The 22,022-nt window shown below is 40.9% G+C and overlaps 2 protein-coding genes across 2 annotated transcripts; both read right to left on the reverse strand.

Annotated features, from left to right (window-relative positions):
* Nucleotides 1-3,453: 3,453 nt before the first annotated feature.
* Nucleotides 3,454-16,165, reverse strand: SMPDL3A (sphingomyelin phosphodiesterase acid like 3A). Its single transcript, XM_085056066.1, has 8 exons — nt 15,854-16,165; nt 14,184-14,397; nt 12,953-13,097; nt 9,915-10,011; nt 8,486-8,664; nt 7,145-7,325; nt 5,133-5,257; nt 3,454-3,967 (listed from the first exon to the last, which is right to left on the reverse strand). The coding sequence occupies exons 1-8, from the start codon at nt 15,942-15,944 to the stop codon at nt 3,656-3,658; spliced, it is 1,344 nt and encodes a 447-aa protein (XP_084912192.1). The 5' UTR covers nt 15,945-16,165; the 3' UTR covers nt 3,454-3,655.
* Nucleotides 16,166-18,212: 2,047 nt separating this feature from the next.
* FABP7 (fatty acid binding protein 7) lies at nt 18,213-21,721 on the reverse strand. The gene is made up of 4 exons (XM_085056067.1): nt 21,565-21,721; nt 20,753-20,925; nt 20,022-20,123; nt 18,213-18,566 (listed from the first exon to the last, which is right to left on the reverse strand). The coding sequence occupies exons 1-4, from the start codon at nt 21,635-21,637 to the stop codon at nt 18,516-18,518; spliced, it is 399 nt and encodes a 132-aa protein (XP_084912193.1). The 5' UTR covers nt 21,638-21,721; the 3' UTR covers nt 18,213-18,515.
* Between the last annotated feature and the right edge of the window lie 301 nt (nt 21,722-22,022).

Consider the following 22,022-nt stretch of genomic DNA (forward strand, 5'->3'; position numbering starts at 1 on the left):
TCAGCTTTTGGAAAATGAGAAAGCAATCTTGAAAGTTCCTTTCTTCATTGGCATTGTCATAGTTCCTTTTGACTGGGCATGAGAGGGACTTCCAAGAGGTTTATTTTATTCTTAGACCAATGTGACAATTCACCCTCTTGAGATTGCTGTTTCCACAGAGGGAACTTAGGTACAGCATTAAACTAGAACTTATCCTTGGAGATGCTATGTGCTCATCATTTGTCCATTTCACCACAAGAGAATACATGTACTTAATTACTAATTTCTGGTTTTAGACAATTTAAGCTCATCAGTTTTACTAACAATATGTTACTCACATATCCTCCAGTCCCATCTCCTCCACTCATTTCATTTCTTCAGGCTGACAAGTGAAAACAATAAAAGTGATGAGATCACATCCAGACACTAATGAGTGCAATCTAAAGCAATTAGCATGTGCATCTGGACCACCTGCACTTTGGTTTGGACCAGAAGCACACCTTTGAACATAGTTTACTGCTCATCCTCACTTACTGTGCTTTACTTCATGTTGCAGAGTGCTCTTGGAGAATGCTTGGAGAATACATCTTTGAGATGTAACTGCAGCATATACTGAAATGTGCAGCAGTCACATCAGTTCCTCAGCACCAACCCTCCTGTTAAAGCAGGCCCTCCTACTAGGCTGCAGTACCTGTTAATGTAGACATAAGCTTCCACAGGCTTCAGTTCTTCCCTGGATGTAGGCTGAGACTGTACCTACTGCAGGGTTCAGGATCTATCAAGTGCCATGGACTCTAGAAGCCAGCAGCCATTTAATACCCAGAAAAAGTGTGCAACATGGCAATACTGCTACAAAGAAGTAGTAGTACTTCCTTCAAAAACTAGTTACCATCAAAAGCTAGGAGTTAAATCCTAGAATATTTGAGAAATCATTTATATACCTCCAGCTGTACTGCAGATAAATTAAACCCTTTTTACTCCACTAGGTGGTGTAATTTGTCTTTCTGTCAGATGTGGCCTTACAGATATTTCCCCTAATTCTTCATTTCAAGATGGGGCCATGAAAATATCTGAAAAGTGAAGCGGGAATCTGGTCTACAGGAGTCAGCTACTTTATCAGGTCATGCTTCTTTGGCATTTTCCTTGATTCCTTAGAAAAGCTTCTGTCAGTACAGGACAACTTTCTTGTAGGACATTCCTAAATCCATGAAGCAATAAAGTATGAACCCAAACCAAAACCACCATGGTGTCCCTCTATTTCTCCTTATGCCTAAGCATGGTGCCTAGGTATCTAAGCTCTTCATGTGATTTATCTCATGTATTTTAAACTGCAACATTTCTAGAAGCTCTCTCCTTGGTTTATGTCTGAGTTACAAGATGATGCAGTTAAACATATTCCTGGATCTTTCTTGTCCAGTTATGCTTGCACTTGCATGCTGTAGTTACCTTCAGGAAAAGCAGAGAATGCCAGCCTGCATAACAGGATGTATCTTGGGAGATACACTCTGGCTAAACGTAACCCTGGTGAATATAACCCTCTGAAACAAAAACATCTTGGCTGGTGCCATTCAACTCTTGGCTGCAATTGAAGTCCACTTTAAAATAAAAGGCATGCCTGGATCATAGCTTGTATTTAGACATTTGCAGGCACTCATTTGTTCATGTTCATTGAATAATGTCTACTGACACACAGACACCCCCAAAAAAAAAGTAATCTGGTAAGCAAGATGCCCAACATCCCATCAACAGCATATCCCTATTCTAGAGTTCTGTAGCTGCTAAATCACCACATGGTCCAGCTCTCCCTAAAGTTTAGCAATAAAGAAGCCTGTAATGGAAGAACACAACACAGATAATTTTATAGTCTTTCCAGGACATCTTGTAGGTATTAAGCTTGAACAGAAGCCACAGAACTCACAGAAACAAACCAGCATGGTTGAAAGCTCAAGACTGAAGTGAACAAAATCCATCTGGCAAATTGGAGGAAGCTCAGCTATCCTACCAGCTCCAGTTGTCCTTATGCTAACCACCCACAACTCTGCTTGCTTCTGTTGGAAAATAGATACTGGTAACAGGCATTTTTTTAATAAACACACCCATGAGAAACGCAACCAAGGAACACATCCAACATACAGGGAATCATGAACTTTCAGAAGGGAAACTTTATGGTACTTCTTCACAGTCTGTACACTCACAGTCTGTACAGTGCCCATGTTAATTTAGATTATTTACATATCCATTTGAGACCAGGCAGAGCAGATAGCTCTAAAGAGTTTACATGCTCACTATATCTTCTTCAAGCATCAAGTTTAAAATACAGGACTGCATGCTGTGCACTGGAAGATTTGCTGAATGCAAATTTAACAAACCAACCATTTCCTCTGTGGATGATTGATGCATAACAAATCTGAGGCATCTGCATCTACAGTTGTGCATGCTACAGACTCAGAAAATTTATCTGAAAGTTGTCTGCTAAATGTTTCAAGCTTGGGTGGAAACGAACCCAGAAAGTTCCTCAACAGCTACGGTAAAGGCTTTAATCTCACTATAAAAAACCCATCAACTGGATTTGTCTCATAGCCACTTCTACAGCTCCACTTACTTAGGGATAAAATAGAGCAGGGTCTGTGTTGTATTGTATTGACCAAAGCTTCTGAAAGTATAGCTTTTGATGTGGCAGAAAAATGGGTAAAGGTCCTTCTCGGTTATACATGCATCAAATAAAGGGCCATCTTAATAGCATCATTTTGTGCACTTATTTAACCATAAGAAGAGGAAGAAGCAAACTCTAAAATTTTAAATTTGAACATGTAATAATTTTCACATTAAGTACTAGACTGCTCCCTGAAAAACAGAAACTTAAGAAACAGGATGACAAGTGCATGTTTACCTGTGCCACACAGAGAATGTATATGCTATGTCCAATTACTGATGTTGATCACTGTAAACCTGATATATGGTCTGCTGCAAAATCTCATACCAGGACACTCCTTGATAGCTGTACCAATGTATATAGTTCTATCATAAGAAAAAGGCACTTTATGCCAGGCAAACACACACATTCTGAAAAATTAGATTAAGCATTTACAGGATTGAGGTTTGTGTTCCATTAAGTCACTTTTATGCCATCATTAGAAAATGCCCCTAAGAAGAAGTGGTTTTGAAGGATTAAAAAGAAAGACTTGGCACAGGGAGGTATCTAATATTGGCATTGCATCAACAACATAACTGCACTCAAGTCTCAGCAAATGCAGGTTTTGCCGACTTCGGTTTGCAAATTTTGACAGCAGATGGTTGAAACCTGCCCCCATAAAAATCCCATGCCTGAAATGGCATTGCTTGTATTTATGCACCCTGAAAAATAAGACTTGGATTTACAAAGACCTGAGTGAGCAACTTCTATTCCCACACACTGGGATGCCTGTTGCAGAGGGTACAGGACACTCGAAACAACAGCAAAGTATCTGGCCACTATTATGTAGTCAATAAACTTTTATTTAGGTGATAAAGGAAAACATGTTTGCAAGAAGAAAGATTTAAGGAATTTTACTGCTCCCCTGAAATGTAGAGAAGTCCCACGGGCTCCCTGTCAGCACGTCAGTGCTTGAGCGAAAGAACAAGCAGGTTCTTCAAATCACAGGCTAAAGGCACTGTCTGCATTAAATGCACAGAGATTTCATCTCCATGTTGCCTCCTGATTGATGCAATCTGTGTATGAGGAGGAATCTAAATATCGGATTGCACATATTTGGCAGGTCTTGCACCCCTCTTCACAGAGAATAGTTTTGTCATAACTCACAATATAGTTATTATAATACTGGTCAAACAGTGTGCTGTGTGGCACAGACAGCTGCTTGGCCATTTCATACAGGCTTTCTGGCTTCAAATCTTCAATGCCATAAGTTTTAGTCAGGATGTATTCTAATTTCCAGTTCGATTCATTTTTCTTGTTGGCGTCTCTGAGGTCCAAGTAAAACTGCCAAAGATCCTACAGTTAAAAAAAAAAAGAAAGAAAGAAAAAAAGAAAAAATAGGCACCGCTGTATTGCTTTCTTCCCTGCTTCATTAAGTCTCTGGAGTGATATATTGATTAGGAAGCTGTCACTCCTCATTATTCACATGTGAATAGAAGGTCACGTCCCACCCCAAGAGCTGGGCTTACACCCAAAGCTGGTACTTGCAGAGTGGTAATGGTGGGGGGATGGGGAAGAGAAGAAAAAGAAGCCACAAAGGCAGCAGTGGCAGTGTTACGAGGTCTTTCCTGTCCAAACTCCACTATGCTCATGTCTGCCTTAGCAGTGAAGCAAAAGGGTGAGAGTCAAAAGTTTCCTTTCTGCAAGCACTACTTGATGGGCAAAATGGACAGAAAAAGAACAGCCAAGGGAGAAGTTAAGGAAACAGGAGAGATGTCTATGCAAGAGTGAAATCTGCACAAGAAAGGAGCAGCCTGAATTAGCATAGGTCTCCAGAGAGAAACCCCAGTCCCAATCAAGCTGCAGGGTGCATTGTCACTGAACTCGGCAGGGTCAAGATTTTATCCTGAATTAGAGAGAGAAAGTCTAAACCATTCACAGCCAAAACAATTACACAGGATTCACTTTATCTGCAAAAATCGTATGGAACTACAAAGTAGAAGCATTCTACTTTTTGTTTTCCTTCTAAATTTATCTAACATTTCCTATAAAAGCTCTATATAGGAAGGTGCATGATTACAAAAGACATTATATGGTTAAAAGTGCTTTCTTCATCAGTCCTTTTACATCCTTTAGAAGCATTTAATGGGCTGCATCCCAAAACATCAGCAGCAAACAACATGGTATGTAAACAAGCCCAGGATTTAGGTGAACCTGTTTCACCCTTGCAGAGCTCTCTCCAAATAGTTTTAGGATTTTGTCCAGAAAAATTCTGACTGTCTTTGATCCTACATCATAAGAGTATGCCATAAAGAGCAGAAAATACTGGGTAGTTCTGCAGGTAGAAAGACCAACCAAGTTGTCTTTCAGATTTCCTTTCCATAGCCCTGGAAGAAAAACTGAGAGTAGCCACCAAAGTTCCATCACCAGTAGCCATAATACTACAAAGGCTGACATCCAACTGTAATTTTATTGACACTATATTTAAAGTCTTAATCAATGCTTTAAAAACTTTACTTACCAGCAAGCTATAGTCAACAAGATCATATTGATACAATCTGACACCAGGGTTATTGGACTCCATTTGCTGTACAGCCTTCACTGGGGTTACAGCAGGTGCCACAAACAAGGAATTGACTGGCTTTTCTGCAGAAAAAGCAAAGTTGAGGAGACAGTTTCCTTTCAGTCATTTCTTTTTCAAATAAATGTTTTTGTAGAGTACCAACAGTGCAAAAACAAGTGACTGGCTTAAAGACATAACCTTTTTTTTCACCTGATTTAGCTATATCACTGTGAACTGCCATACTCCCAGCAGATAGAACAAAACCTGTGTGAAATACCACAGTACCCACTCCAGTGTGTACCACTTAAGCCTGTCTGTACTAGAGACTTCCCAATCAATTCAACTAGCTGTGCAAAATTGCAAAATGGTCTTGCCTATATGTAAAGTCTCTGTATTTTGTATATTTCTACTAAAGAAACATTCAAAACCGTTGGCTGCTGTTTCCATACTGTGTTTTACATGTTGCTTTATGTATTTATGATGTTATTGGAAACACCAGGGTCTGTTTCATCACCTGACCCTGACTTCACCCATCTAGACTAGCCCAGCACCTACTGTGTGAACACCGACCTTTACAGCAACTGAAACATGAGGATTTATGTGGGTTTTATTGAGACAGAATATGCAGGTGAGTACATTTTGAGGTTCTCTATGGAACAAGAAGGAGGCCTAACTATTCCCATCTCTGACAGCATCACAGCAGTGAAATCACAAGGTCAGCCTCCACATAAAGGCAGAAGTTTTGAAAGTCTGGAAATCAGATTCTTCTGGGGATGATGCAACTGAGCTTTTTTTCAGTACACTGATATTGGCTGCAATATTGCATTTATCTTGAATTCTCTGGAATTTTGTCAAGAGAAAAATGTCATGAATAGAAGACAGTCTAAAACTGTACAAACACAATGTGTATTTGATTACTGTTTAAATTTTGTCAAAAGATGCAGAATTACTAAAATAATTTGGAAGTAGTTACTTGCACATGAAAACTTTAATGACAAACACCAAGATCAGTCTGTCCTCAGTGAAATATGCAGTAGAGATGATGATTTCATGAACAAATGGGAAAAAAAAGTAGGTATAAGACTGCACTGAGCACCATTTAAAAAAAAAAAGGCAGTTCTTTCACTAGGCTGGATTCTTTTTTACTGGAGATTAACACCATGTAAAAAAGGTAAAAATTTTGGTTTAGTATTACCTAGGCAGCCTTTTGGGCACTGCTCATATGAATTTATATAAAACATAGATGAAGAGCCACTTAACATTTGGGTATTTTACACAAAGCAAAGCAATGAACCTCTGACTGTTCTATGGTGCAGACCAAACTTGTTAAAGATCCTCTGTTAGAGATGTTAGAGTGCTCCATATGGCCATGCCCATGCTTAAAATGAAGGGATTTCAAAGCAATAAACAAAAATTTCAACATGGGTGATTTTCTTGAAGGGAAATTAGCTGATCTAAGAGATGCAACAGGCAGAGACTTTCTTTCCCTTGCCTCCTGCTTACCCTTATCTTAATTAACTTTGAAGCAGCAGGGAACTCAGCAGAGAGGCACAGTAATGATGCAGGAAATACAAGAACATAGAGCATGTCTAGCTGGCCTGAGAACATTCCCTTTGACACATTACACAATAGCAACTGGCTACTATAATTTGCCCATGTCACTGAGAGTGCGGAGAGGAAAGAGTAGAAATTCTTGTCTAGGCATAAGCATTCATTAAAAAAAACCAAAAACCAGGAAGCTTGGGGAGTCTCTTCCGACTTCAAAAAACAAAGACAGTCACCCTTGCAAGGTTCTCTTTAGAAATAAAATTGGAGTGTGAGAGACTTAACTCTTGCAGATAAATAGCAATATTTCCCACTTTTCTTTTTCAATCATTTATAACAGAAGCTGACTAGTAAGAACATGCAAGAAAGTATTAATTTGCTTTCAATCAAGAAGCAAAAGTTCAGGAGTCAACAAGCATCATTACCTTCTTCATCCAGGAGGACCATGATACTATCTCTATGTGTATGTCCAAAAAACTGGCCCGCAATAACACTACTGTATTTGCGAAAAATCTTTACCAGTCTCTCATTGTAATACTCCCTGATAGCTGTAGTATTCCTTGCATATGGCAAATATCCTACTGGGACATGACCTATTATATACACCTAAGGATTAAATACAGAAAGCACAATTAGCACCTTCAATTGAAACTTAAAATTTCTGCTGTAACTTAGAAGTGGTTACCACAGTTTCATAACAATGCTATCTTAGAAATGGCATACTAAAAGCTGTATATAATTAATTTTAGACATTCTAAAAGCTGTAAATCATGATTTTTTAAATAAAATCACAACAGTAAGATTGCTTAAGTTCATAATATCAATTTAGTACATTACTGGGGAGAAAAAAATGTTCCAATAAATCTACACGTGATTTCAGGCCTAAGGAAAATGTTATCAATTAATTCAAATAAAATAAATAAGTTACTAGGCCAAGGCTTATAATTTGGTATCGCAAGAGGATTGAAGGAAAATTTTATGTTTGAGTATTACCGAGCCTGCATGGTCAGAGAGTCACCAAAAACACGGAAAATTGGTTAAAATTCCTCTGTCTGAGGTAGAGACTCAGTGCCAGCTGCACATGCCAACTAACATGCTGCAGGGCTTGGTGAGGAAGGGAAATCTCTCCTTTCTCCTGACCACAATTAATATTTCTAAAATTGCAACACTGTAGCAAAATGTAAGCATGTTTCAAATTAAACACTTCCTCTGTTCAGATGATGATCCAATCCCCGTGCTTATCAATCAATCAGTCAATCAAGAGCCAACAATTTAAACCATCACTTCAAAACCAGAGTACTATAAGACAATTTATTATACCACTCAAATCACAGCAATTACTGCAGTTTAGCTAAGTTTTGTGGCTGATAAACTCCTTTCTAATGTCTATTTTTGATACCTTTAATTACATTACAATGCAAATTAATTATGCTAACTTTTGTCTTACATGAAGATGTATGTTTTAAAATTAAAGGCTATGAGTAAAAAGGTCAGAAATATACTTCTACAGTATTTTACACAGTAGAAAAGAAAAGGAATTTTACCGTATAATTTGAGAAATTTCATTCAACAAGTTATTAATTGATGCAGTATAATGTGCATATTAAAGGAAGAATTATTTTTTAAAAATTTGATTTTGTAGTAGTTGATTTTGGCAGCATTAATATTTTTCTAGAAGCATGTTTATACTTTCGTTGTATCTACTTCTTAATTTTTTTTTTCCAAAGTTGACACAAATAATGACAGGTTCTGTTCCTGATCCCTACCTTTTCCTTCTTTTGTAAAGAGGTTTCAAGTATTCCCTCCAGCCAGGCAAACTGGTTGGCTGGGTCAGTGATATTCACAGTTACCTTGTTGGGGCTGTAATATAAATTTGTGTTCAGACTGATTATCCTGAGTGGTTGATAGCTATTACTGGGTTCAAACAGCTGCGTGTAGAAGCCACCTGTGAAAATAAGACCACATGATAAGACAAATTAAAGATTTCAAAGCACAACTTTATACAAAGTACACCACTGACAAAATACCCAACCTTACCCTTTTCTAATAGAATATCATGCTTATTCAAGCCACATAGTCACCTTATCACAACAGAACATGTTAACAATGTTTTCAGCATTGTTAGTAGTAGAAGTTGACATGAATTATTTATAAACTCTTGCCTGCATTATCTTTATGTGTGACAGTATTTAGATGCAATTATCCAGCTGACATGCAAGAAGTGCCCTGTAATATTTCTTCCACATTGACAGATACAGTAGCTGTTAAAGGTCCATACTTCTTGAAATACAGCAAACATGCAGGCTCCTTCAGGAAGAACTGTTTGAGTTTAGTAGCCTTGTACTTTGAAAGCCATTTAACTTCAGACTCATGATAGGATGAAAAGTAACGTTCAATTTTTTCAATCCTTGCTCCCAAAATTCTCTGTGGCATGCTGAGTTTCTTCAATTGGTATAACTTCATAGTTCATGGACTTCAGTTGAGCCATGGGAACAGAAATATAACAATGTAATTTAACTTAAGGTCTGCCTCTTTGAGTTTTATTGTCCTTATTCAAGTTTCTACTTCCACTCTTATCCAGAGTTTATTCTTGTTCAGCACACAAAACCACAAATTAAATTCCAAATCCCTGATGTTTGAATGGACTGGAAATTGGGTTGAATTTTTCGGTCCTTTGCTAAAAGGAAAAATACTAATTAGGATATCAACATTTTGCCAGTTTAGTAAATTGGACACAAGTATTAATAGTATAATCACCACAGCTATGTGCTATCATAACCTGAATAAAAATGCACCCATTCAATATGCTCTGAAATACATACAGCATTAAAACAGGAACAACATTTTAACAGTTCCTTGCCATCAAAATTAAGTTTCCATGTGCATCATATGCTGCCATCAAAAAAGTATTGCAAGGTCTCGAAGGCAGAAAGATATTTCACATGCATTAGTAAAAAGTAAGTAACACGATACATGTTACAAGAAGTGATAAATATTGCATCAGAAAGGAATAAATGTATTCTGAATATAGGCACTGCCATTCAAAAAGATAAGTAACTTCCTCCAGGAGAAGCATTACAGATAATCCATTGTTCTGATTCATCCTACGAGACTTAGCTAAACAAACAGGACGAATCCATAGAAACATTAGTTTGCTAAGCCAGAGCTTTACAATGTATTACTACCACACTTTACCTTTTCTGAAGGTACTGATTGCTTCATCATTTAGCCAAGGTTTCCAGAAATCTGCTACAGCATTGTAAACTTCACTGCTAGTTACAGGAAGCTGATCCTGTGAGAGAGGGGAACTTGCCTAAGTCTTAGCATTCAGACACAAAGACAAAAAAACCCACTAAATTATCTTGTCTGACCTCTTGCATAACTTGTAAGTGTATCCAGTCATCAACAGGCAGAATCCAAGAAAGGAAAAAAACAAGCTTCTGAATATCCAGTATTGCTGATCAGAAACAAATGCCTAAATTTAGTCTGAATTGATTGTATGGCCTTGTTAATGCATTACTAAACTAATGCCAGAAATATGACAAGCCTTAGGAATACAGCTGAGTGGAAACCCATGCAATCGGCAAAATTAATAAACATATTAACTGACAAGTCAAAGTCTAATAACAAAGCCTTTTGGATGAAAAGCTTAAATATAAGTTTCTTTATCAAACAACTTGGGGGTCATAGCAGCTCCTCAAAACTCCACTATGGACCTCAGAAACATTCTGGTGAAATCCACAAATGTTTCCATGATGTCCTGTTTTGCTTGTAACAAAGAATTTTAAAATGTACAAGAAAAAGTTTTGTCAATGTTTTCTCCCACTGGCTCTAACTAGGACTGTAGCATTCTTCAGTCCGAGCCACAGCCTTATAAGACACATGCTCTGATCTAACCCTGACAGGAAGATACCAGCCTGTCCTTTCCTTTCCTAAAATATCTGCTTGGAGTCTTAGTGCTAGAAGGAAAAAACAGGTTGAAAAACTGTAGTGCATGTTTTCTTAAACATAAAATTTGACCTAAGATCTTTGAAACTAAACCTACGTTATTAGAGGTTTAAGCAATAAGTCTCTGTCTAGGAGCAGAGCAATCAGACGTCTGTGGAGACGTTTGTTGATTGCAGTGCACAGACATGGGTTGTTAGGACAGCTTTGAGCCAGAGCCAACAGTCACTAACAGACACAGAAAAACCTGATATCAGATAAAAGGCCATGTTATGGACTGAAGGTGCTTTGGACCCAGGCAAGACAGTGTTCTCAGAACTACTAGAAGAAGTTTGGGGATTTGTTTTAAGCAGGAGCAAGGGTGTGAAACAAGTAAGGCTATGTAGAAAGACCAAGGTCACAATACATGGTGTGAAAGGTATCCCAATGCCTGATTAATCTGAGTAGCATTTTTAAGATATTCTTCACAAAAAATCACCCTGGACTGTTCAGTTGTTAAGATGGACAGCTGAGAACACAACAAGAGAGCAATGAAATTCTTTGGTGCATAGTGAGTGTACAGCTTTCACACTTGCTTTGGAACAGCCTACAGTGTGTGGCTTGCTCCGTTATCACTTCCAGCCTGCAGGACATTTGCCAAGCATACCCATATGAAAAAATAAATGTCATAAAGAGCGAAAAATAAACATTAAAAAATCGAATAAGTTGAAATGACCCTATAGTGGGGACTGTCTGATCCCATGTCTTTTTCAAACAGTAACTGAAAAGCATGCTGGTTCTGCACATTGGTGAAGCATGCGATTTCAAAGTAACACAAACACTTCTGTGTGGCTTTGTGCAGGGAGAAGTAACAATAATCACCAGTTATTCCAATCACCAGCTTGTTTCAATCTTCTGTTTACTGCCCATCTGCCCCTCCTGAGCATCTCTTTTTTTTTTTTCTATGCTCAGATTTTATTTCACAAACAAAATTAATATTTGTTTAAAAGTCCCTGCATTCTTTGTTTACAAGATTATTGTAGCGTTTTTTTCTCTATCAAAGGAGATTGCTGAGTAACAACTATTCTCTGCTAAGACATTTTTAAAAATGAAATTAAGTGAACAGGAAACACCACATGACACTTCAGTTAAGATGTTATCTATCAAAATACTTTACCAGTGGTTTCTAGTGAACCAACCTGTCCCTGTGTCAGAGCACATGAAAAGCTGAAGCTGTCCTACCACAGTAAGAACACAAAAGACTGAAATTAAAGTTTAGTTTGTGCACTCACACTTCCAATATACATCTAGCTGTTACTTTGTCTCTCACATTTCCTTTGCCCTGTCTCTCAGCACCTCTGCTGTGCCCTGATTTGGAAACCACTAACACCAGCAATGACATGGGCAATCATACGATCACCTACTGCACCAACCTATACCCTGACAGGCCTAATAATTACCACAGAAAGCTGGAATTCAAGCTTTGAGGGTGTGAAAGGGTGTTACTGAATTTCCATGAGGAATTTCAAAGAAAATACTTTAGCTGACCTGCTTCACATCCCTTCCGATCCCCTCACATCCAATGACAGCATTTGCTTCTGACCCAGTGTGCTGCCAGATTGATCTGCAACACACTTTAAAGGACAAATGAAGCAACTGTTTACTTTTGAGTATGCCAAGAACAATTTTCAGTACAGTCAAAGTGAAAGAGCACCATTCTCAGCTGCACATAAGTGAATCATCAATGTATTTCTAAATGTCCAATAAGGAAAAAAATAGACATATTTTTAATAGTAGTAGCAAAACGATGGGAATTTTTGCAAAAATTATGACATTAGTTTAGTTTAAAAAAAAATCCAGTGATGCCAGCTGACAGATTTCCAGTAGGCCTTTCAATAGGCCTTGGAACTTACCACAGACTCACAGGTCCATTAAGGATGTCATTTCTGCTAGATTACTTTATACATATGCATGACATACACAGTAAGGAAAGACAAGTGTGTATTAACTATGTCGACACATGGTGGTTCTAAGCCAAGAGAAATGATTAGCAGTAAATTAGTGTGACCTCAGGCCATGTACAGACTCTACCTGGCATCAATGTTTCCTTAAGAGCACAGAGAGCGAGCAATATAGTTTCTGTTCTAGAGTGGAACTATTTATAATATTAAATGCTAATTGAAGAACTGTGAAATTTTGTTTCCAGAATAATAGTTACACAGAATTAACTCTTGTTTTTCAGATCTGCTTTTTCAGGAATTAGTAGTACACTCAATATGACATATGAACAAATTTCTAACTTGTTTTACCTGTGGCCAGTAGTCATGATTGCCTAAGGCTGGGAAAACCTGAAGATCTGGAAAGAAATTACGAATTGTAGAACTCAGATTACCAATGATGCTAATGACCAACTTTGTGGAGAGCTCTTTTACAGGAACATGAGGAGGGCTATCTCTGAAAAAGGAAAAGGCTTGATTAACAAAGGTTCATTAGCAACATAAGGAAGGCAAAAAAGTCTGCAAACACATCTACATTCTAGATTGTAACACTACTATTCACTTTAATTAAAATCACAGAAGAAAAGGCTCTCTGCAAGGGCTTTTGTTTAAAAAAACACGAACAAGTAGGCTTGTTTAGACAATGTCTATCCTATGATTCATATTTATCGTAATGAAGATTTCTTAGAATTTAAAGTCATCATTTTGAGCTACTGTGCAGTTAGTGTTATAGATCTCTCATCACCTGCACAACATTGCTAGTTTCTTTTTTTCCCTTTTAACGACATCCTGTTGAAAATTAAGTACAATAAGGTAAATGGAATAATCACTTGCCTTCATATATTATTTCTTAACACTCTTTCCCCAAAATTAAGTGACGTAACATAAACGAAGTAGTTCTTACACTCAAAAATAGTAATCTCTTTAATAAATGATCCACTGATGTATGCCATAAAAAGAGTGAGATGGTACAACTGAGAGTTCTGCTATGGCAGATGGGTAAGTCAATGCTATCCTTTATGAATACCTAGCACGTAACAAGGCACAGTACTATGCCTTGATAGCATAGTACTGTCAAGCTGCTCATATGCCTCCCTTTTACACTTCTTTGTCTAGTCCCACTGCTAAGGCACACAAAGCCTTGCAGATAGCATCTCTGTGAGAGAGTCTTATTAAGGCCACTTTCTAATACTGAAGACTGGAACAGGAAAGGTAAATGTTTTTACTCAACAGAGGTCTACAATGAGTCACTTATTGCCCTGACCTTTCTTTTTGCTTTTTCCACTTCCCACCCTCCCTGAGCCATTTCTATTAACTTACACTAATACAGCCATATGCTAAATATCGCAATGAACAGTCCAAAAGTTATTACAGAGGCCTTAAATTCTCTCTCAGTCTTCCACTTAGTAGCCATTTGGACACATAAAGGGACAACCAGCATTTGTGAGATACCGAACTCAAATCTTTGGTTCAAATACAGACTTGTGAATTACCACACTATCTGCCTATCCAGCTTTAACTGCAGAGTGACCTCAACACTTACCCTGTCCAAATCATGAATGAAACCTGCTCTTTTGAATCTTTCATGAATGCAAATGCTGACAAAATAAGTTGATAAGGAGAATCACACATAAAATCTCCGAAAGGGCCGGGGTTGGAAGCATTGACTCCTTTGGATGAAGAACAAACTTTGGTGCGATCAGGGGTAATGTGGTAAGTTGGATCTAAATGTAGATCAGATACATGCCAGAACTGCCCTGTTTTCAGAAAACAAAGATTAAAGAAAATGTATTATTTGCATCTGAACTGGATATACAGGGGTAATGCCAAGCTTACTCCGGTTCATCTACCACTACTCCTGTTTACAGTCTTGAAAAGGAGAATAAATTTAACAAATCGTTGATTAGCCTGTCTGATAAGCATGGGCAAGTTCTTCCTGATGAATCCTTCATGTAGACTGCTTAGAAAAACTGAAAACAGAAGCAGAGGCACAGGTTTATGCTATTTACCAGAAATGAAATGGAGATTGGAAGGAACTGAAAAATCAGCTCCTTTTCATTAATAGCAATCTGGAAACTGGAAAGTAGAGGAGGCAATAGAAGGACTTCTCCACTCTACTTGAAAAGAGAGGGAGTTGCATTTTAATTATTTTTCCAGACCTTCCCTGGCTGGAAGCTACTATAAAAGATCACAGTCTAGAAAGAAAGGCAAGAACCAGCATGTGCGCAAAGGGACTGGGCTTCTCACCATAGAGCAGTCTGTCAACAATACCGACTCACTACTTTTCAGGCTGACGTGCTGTCAGCCACTGTTTCATAGCACTGCATGGAAAAGGAACTGAGAAGTATAGGAATATGCTGAACAGGATGAACAAAGTCTGTGTCAGACTGCCAGTCTTCAAGTTTCATGTAAAATAAGAGTAATTTCTTTCTGTCAGTTTCCAAGCACTTGGTAAAGGCACACATGTATCTGGGGCAGTGGTTGTGAAATAAGGACGGATGTAGATTGATTTTTGCCAAGGTCTCATGCCCACTCTGTGGCTGAGCAGGCACCACACGACTGAACCCCATGGAGCTCTATTTCAGGAATCAAAGATCAGAGGTGGTCTTCAAAATTTGTGAAACTGTGAGGCCTACTAACAGGAGACAAGAGAAACGCCGGGACACTGCCGCGTGTTTGGTCCGAGGCAAGAGTAACATGGAATGAGAATTCCGTGGGAAGCCATTTGGGAGCACTCACCTGCCCGCACGCCCCGAGCGGGGATCACGGCAGGCAGAGAGGTGTTCGCTGCCAGCACAGCCCCCGAACGCGCTGTTTGCACTGCCTGCCTGAGGACACCGCTCCAGAGGCAGGGCAGAGCTCACCTCACCTCACCTCACCTCACCCGCCGGCCTGCCCGGACAACTAAATATAAACCCCAAGTAACCCCCCGTACCTGAAAAGAGAGTATTGACTGATCCAGCAGTCACGTGCGGCCGAGGCCAGTTGGGACAGGGCACACTACGGCAGCAGGTTATGTGCGGGCAGCAGTGCCAGGGGGAGGGAAAGGCAGCTCAAGCGGGCACCGCGCAGCCCGAGCCCCCCCGCCCCGCCGCCGGGCTGGCAGCGGCCCCCGGCCGGGCCTCCCTCGCCGGGCCGCCTCTCGCCCGCCTCCCCCGCCCCCCACGGGCAGCCCCGGCCGGGCCCCTCAGCCGCCGAACCCCGCCGACTCACCCACGGCGGAGCGGGGCCGCTGCGGGCCGGCCGGCGCCGCCTCCAGCGCGGAGCAGAGCAGCGCCAGCCCGAGCGTCACCCGCAGCTCCATGTCGGCCGTGCGGGAGCGCCCGGCCCGCCGACGGCTCTGTTGGTGTGAGCGCCCGGCGTCCGGGAAAGCGGCGAGCCCGCACGGCTTGTGCAAGCCACGGCCCTCCGCGGGGCTCCCGGAAACCAGCGCGCCCCGCCCGCCCCGCTCGGGGGCAGAAGCCGGCCCAGGCCGCGGCCCCGGTGTCGGACGGTGCTCGGGCTGTCCCCTCAGCCGGCCGTGCCCGGGCTGACCTTCAGGAGGTGCCACCCCCGGGTCAGCGCTAAGCAGCCCAGCCTGGCCGCGGGCAGGGCTGAAGTCGGGCACCGGCTGAGGTGAGGCAGCCTGAAGGAAGGCTGTGCTCGACACTGCACACCGGTCTCAAGCATCTCTTGGAAGGAAGGATTCTCGTGGCATACATGTAAAAATGGAAGCCGGTTACTTATCATGCTTTAAAAAAAAACCAACAAAAAAACCCCCAAACCAGCTTGATGAAATATACCATCAAGTACACCTTTAGTAGAGCTTAGGGGGAGTGATAAGGTGTACTGTAAACACAAGTTTCCATTGGCAAGGCTTTTGGAGCTGCTGTCTATTGCTGAAGTCGGAGTAGTTTCGTACAGAGAAAGAGTACTTGGTATCAGTTTTAGATCACAATATTAATGTCATGGATCCTTTGTTTAAAAGTGAATGTAAAGCAAAATACCATTCAAGGTTTATTTGTAAGCCATATCTTAACAATTTGCCTCTGCATTCCTTTTCTCAAATTTAAGAAAAAAAACTAGCTTTTTTAATTCATGACCCCACAAATCATTTGTTGTGAAGATGAATGTCAGTATTGGGAAAGAAAGTCTGCTTACTCCAGTAAAGAAGGAAAAGTAGCTACTCCCAAGTTTCTGAGAAAAGGGGGCTGGGAAGGATGGTCATGAGGCAAATGCACCCACAAACAAGCAGGCAGCAGCAGAGGGGAGGCAGATGAAGGCTGTGTTAGGTGCTGAAGCTGAGGAAAATAAATAAAACTGAAGTGCAGAAGACGCTGTTTAACATAACTTGCACCATACCAGTGAGACAGCCCAAAGCATAGAGAGTGGAGCTCCCCAAACCACTGGAACAAGTTCTGCTTTTCTCTGATGAAAAAAAAATGGCTCCTATATTTTAAAAACTATTAATACCCACTAAATAAAACATATGTATAATAGTTGATTACAAAGGCTCTGTCTTCTAGATGCATAGTGATCCCCATAAGAGAAAACAGACTTGAATATTCCTTTCAGACAGGTTTTTATGAAAAAATAAAGCTAACAACATTGAATTTTATATTTTTACAGGTTAGGTGCCAGTTATGTGCAAACTTTTGTCAGATGAGTTACCCATGTTATCCTATCTATCCAGGAAAGCAAGAAGCTTCTTCCCATACCACACAGCAGAACTGAAGGATGAGGCCTGGGAAGTTGGGCAGGATGCCCTGCCTGCAGCCCCCACTGCCACCACACACACCACTCCCAGAGCTGTGACCAGTTAAACCCACAACTTAACTCTGCCTTTGCTTACAAGGCAAGGTAGCTACACCTCCATATGGTTCTATTAGTCAGTGTGTAAAAAACATGGACTATCCAAACACTCTCCTCCAATTTTCCTAAGCACAAGGCAGTTCCCCCTGCTCTGGTCTTTTAGGGAAATACTGTTCAGGCATAATGTTTTAACTTATCTCTTTTAAGCAGCATTTAATTTTAAATTGCTCACAGTGCAAATTGTTATTTCTTGTACATATTAGCTATGAACCAACAGCTCAGGGAGGGGAAGTGGAGTAAGTGCATGTTGTACTACTTTCCTCCCGTTCCTGTGGAGGCTGATGAAAAGGGGTTACCATGTTGACCCTTTACTTCCACGCTGTGAAAGACTTCAATATTTGCATATTAGCAAAAAATTCCCCAAATCTATCAAAGCAAATTAAAAACTCTCTAAACTATTTAAACCAAAACTCCATGATCCCTGGAACATCATCTGTCAATCTATTGACCTTTACCTGCACTAACAAGTTCCCAGTGAAAAGAAGAGCTGAAACACGCTTGAACAGATCACTTCTCTGTCTACATAAATACAGGGAGTTTAAATTTCTCCAGCAAAAAGCCACCAAAGTCAATTTTTCATTTCCCCAAGTACTCTACACCACATAGAAAGACTGCTGCATCATTGTGTACCACGTGCTTTTCTGCCCTTTAACTCAGAAAAAGGAACTTTGAACACCTCCCTCTGGGACTGGAATATTAGCTGATTAAATGCAAAAGGAGCACAGGTTTAAAAAAGGTTTTAATTTGTTTGATCTGCATTCCAAAACAATTCAAATATGTTCCATTTACTGTAAAAAAAATGAGAGGCAAGTGTTTCAGAAATTTAATGCCAAGTTTAGCCTGTTTCACTATACAGCACAAGCATGCCAATTTGATGGCATAATTTTTTTATAAAAAACACCCCACCCCACCCCCCCAAATCTTTATTAACCTTTCATGCCAGGAATGTGCATTTTAGCTACGATTAATTATGGACATTCATCCATCCAGCAGAAGTAACATCTGGACAGAGGTCAGGTAAACTCTACGCTTTCTCATAGTGACGAACAGCAACCACATCACCAAAGGTGAGAGTCTGCAAGTCCAAGGAAAAGACAGATGTTAGAGGCTGGACCATTTTCTGTAATGGTTTAACATATTATGAAGTCCATGCTAGATCAAGGTTGGTTTACATTAAGTAATTTATAGAAAAACAAATAGATCTAGATTATTGACATTTTAAATTAACAAGAAGCCAAGCCTTAGTTATGATTCCCACAAGAAATGATACTTTCTTCTAGCTGCTTTCACACCCAAGAAACACATAATGCACATTTACAAGGTAGCTGTTACATTTTTACATTGATTTACTATTTAATTTTATAACACAGTATTCTTTTAATACAGACTTAACACTTATTTTCCCAAAGCTTATCACACTAAGATGTGCAATCTAAAATTCCAAGGCCTCTATACTATTATGCATAGGTATATACTCTAGGAAAACCTTGTCTTAAAAAAATACTTTCTTGTACCTTGTGTAGCTAGAACTATCAAATGCTCTAGTCGTTGCAGTTGTGCAGAACACCAACTACAGTGTGCATTCTGGAGGTATTTCCTGAAGCAGAACAGGGCACCTCACTGTATTTAAATTCCAAAGGACAAGATTTTCTGTATTTGTGTGATTTGTGTGTAGCTGTTTCAACTAGCAAAACATGTGTTTTCTCTTGAAACACTTGCCACATTGTGTTTCACCATGTTTTAAGTTTGTATTATTTGCGAGTCTTCATCCACACAGATACTGTCTTAAGTATCTAGGAAAAAAAAATAACCGGTCTTCTCCAACAACCAAATCTGAGAGATTAGTATAGCAAAAGACAATTTATTTTTGAAAGATACATCTCTGTGCATATGAGAAGTGGTACCCTTGACATTAGCTATAGTAAGTTATAACATTTATTCATCCCATATTCTTGTTTCTAAAAAGTCAGGAAACGTAGGTGAATTTAAACCCAGGCTCTTCTCCACATAATTGCTGTTTATCATAGATTTTAAAAAGATAGGAGGACTAAACCCATTATTAAATATGAAAATTCTATTACCTCCTGCAATATTGTAGTTTTATTTTCACAGGAAACTACTTGTTTTATGTAATTAAATACTATTTATGTGTGCATTCATGAAACAAGTTTTTAAAGAAATCTGAATTGCCACTGGGAACAGATAACTTCCTATATAATAAAGAACTTTGTAGCATTACAAGCTTACAATTACTTTTTTTCTTGGGTATTTACACAGAAGTCTAGAAAGAGCACATACACACTGTGGAAATCCAGAAGCTGGCCTGCCTAAAACCACTAGCAATTTTTTAATTGTCAGTAAAACAGGACACAAACCAAAACGAAATAAATATTTGAAAAATCTCTGCTAGCTTTTCCCACTAATTAGTTCAAGGGCTTGTGTCTAAGTCATACTGTTCACAAAGTCTGAGATAAGGGTAAGTGAGGAGTGTTTGTGGTACATGCGAATGCTCAGTGTGCTTTATACTTACCATTACCATTTTGCCATCCTTTATTTCTCTCACAAAGTTTGTCTCTTTGCCATCCCATTTCTGTACGTGCACTAGCTTGTTTCCATCCAGGGTCACAACTGACTGTGAGATAGCAAGAAACACAAAGACATGCCTTTATTTGGGGTACTTGGGATTCTGCTCACACGTTCAGCATGCACTGTTCTATTGAATTCTCTTCAACAGATGGATGTGGACCTAGAATGATAAAGTAGTCCCAGCCATTTTAAAGCCAAGGCTATGAATCATCCTCATTTTAAGCATGAAATCCACACAATTCTTAGTTGTGTCAAAGGATGAAAAAGTTGTTTCCTTTGAGTTCCAGTCTCACAAGAACCCACTTCAAATGTGCTTTGGAATAATATTTGATGTTGAACCCCCAAAGGTGCAAGAAAAAAAGAATCTGACTATTTTGACTGGGAAAAGTTATGCTAAATGATATTTGGCTTATGAGACAAGCGGGCAACTAACACCATCAATTAACACTGGCGTGCAGACAGGGAGCTGGCAACGTGATGCATTCAGAAAAGGCATGGTGTAAGAGGGCAGGGCAAGCAAGACGAAAGCTTGCCTTTTTTTCCTGTCCTCTGCAATGCTCTAACTAGTAGCAGCACAAGTTACATTGTTTTCCCTTGACCCTACCAAAGGCAGGGCCTGGGGGGATGGGATGAGAAGGAAAAAGAGAGGCAACTGAAGTCCCAGAGCTCACTTACTTTGCAGTTTCTATCATCGGGGGTAGTTTCATCAAATTCCTCTCCAAGTTTAAAGCTGATTTCTGTGTTTTTGAAAGTGCTTTGAGTCCTGATCACTACTTTGTCTCCCTCGCTGCTGATAATCACAGTAGGCTTAGTCACATTCCCCACCTGCCGTGTTGCAAACCCCACTCCTAGACCATTCAAGGCAAAAGAGAAATCCATCAAACTTCGGAATTTTTACTTCCCCCCCCCCCCATATATCGAGGTACAGAGATCTTTAACCTCGCTCCACAGCTGTAAGCTATCCCTGTGAAAGGCTGCTTTCCGCTTCTCTTGTGCCCTTGTACTGAGAGGATCCATCGGTACAGCACTCCCAGCTGTAGCTCCGAGCCCTCCCCCGCCGCCGAGCACGGCAGCACCCGCACTCGGTCCGCGGTCACACGCACGGGCGCGATCGCCTCTGCTGCCCAGTTTCAATTCCTTATCACTCTAGCATAATGACTTCTTTTTTGGTTGCTTGTTTCTAACTTATCCGCAGGCAGCACGTGCTCGTCTTTCACACGCTCCCCTTAGCCCAGGAACATTTCCCGGAGCCTCTCCCAAACAAAAACCCGGCCCCCCAGGTGAAATGACCCACATCGAATTACCTCTATGGATAGAAGCACAGCCCCCTCCACCACCCCCTTCCCACTGCTGCCCATGCCTCGCCTACACCTCTGGCAATGGAGGGGGGGCAGCCTTTTCAATTATTTCTTTTTTCTCGTTTTCTTTTAAAGATGGTGCAAAATTCCAAGGTTTCCTAACGGTGTCTCCGCCCGGCCGTTACCTACCCAGTGCCTTCATGTACTCGTCGAAGTTGTGGCTATCCACCAACTTCCAGGTGGCGCAGAAAGCCTCAACCATGGCGGCTGCCTGCGTGCTCCGAGCGCGGTGCCGAGGGTGGCAGCAGCACCGGTGCCGCCGCGCCGCCCCGCATTTAAAGCCGGCGCCCGGCGGGGGGCCGGAGGCGGGGGGCAGCCACGGTCCGCCCCCGAGGGCCGCCCCGGAGACGCCTCGCACCGCCGGGGGAGGGCGCTCCCGCCGCCGGGGAGGGGGCGCGGGGTGCCGGCCGGGCGCACGGCGGGATGTGGAGGGGCAGGGAGAGGAGCAGGGAGAGGGGCTATCTCCGTTTGCCGCACCGCTCCTCGCCTGAGCCGCCTCGGGGACACCCCCGGCCGCCTGTCTTGCTGTTACAGGAACACGCGGGCAAAACGAGAAGAGGGCACCCAACTTGAAAGACTACAGAGTG

This window comes from Lichenostomus cassidix, chromosome 3, assembly GCF_008360975.1.
Source record: "Lichenostomus cassidix isolate B80296 chromosome 3, HeHo_3.0, whole genome shotgun sequence".
Classification (NCBI taxonomy): domain Eukaryota; kingdom Metazoa; phylum Chordata; class Aves; order Passeriformes; family Meliphagidae; genus Lichenostomus; species Lichenostomus cassidix.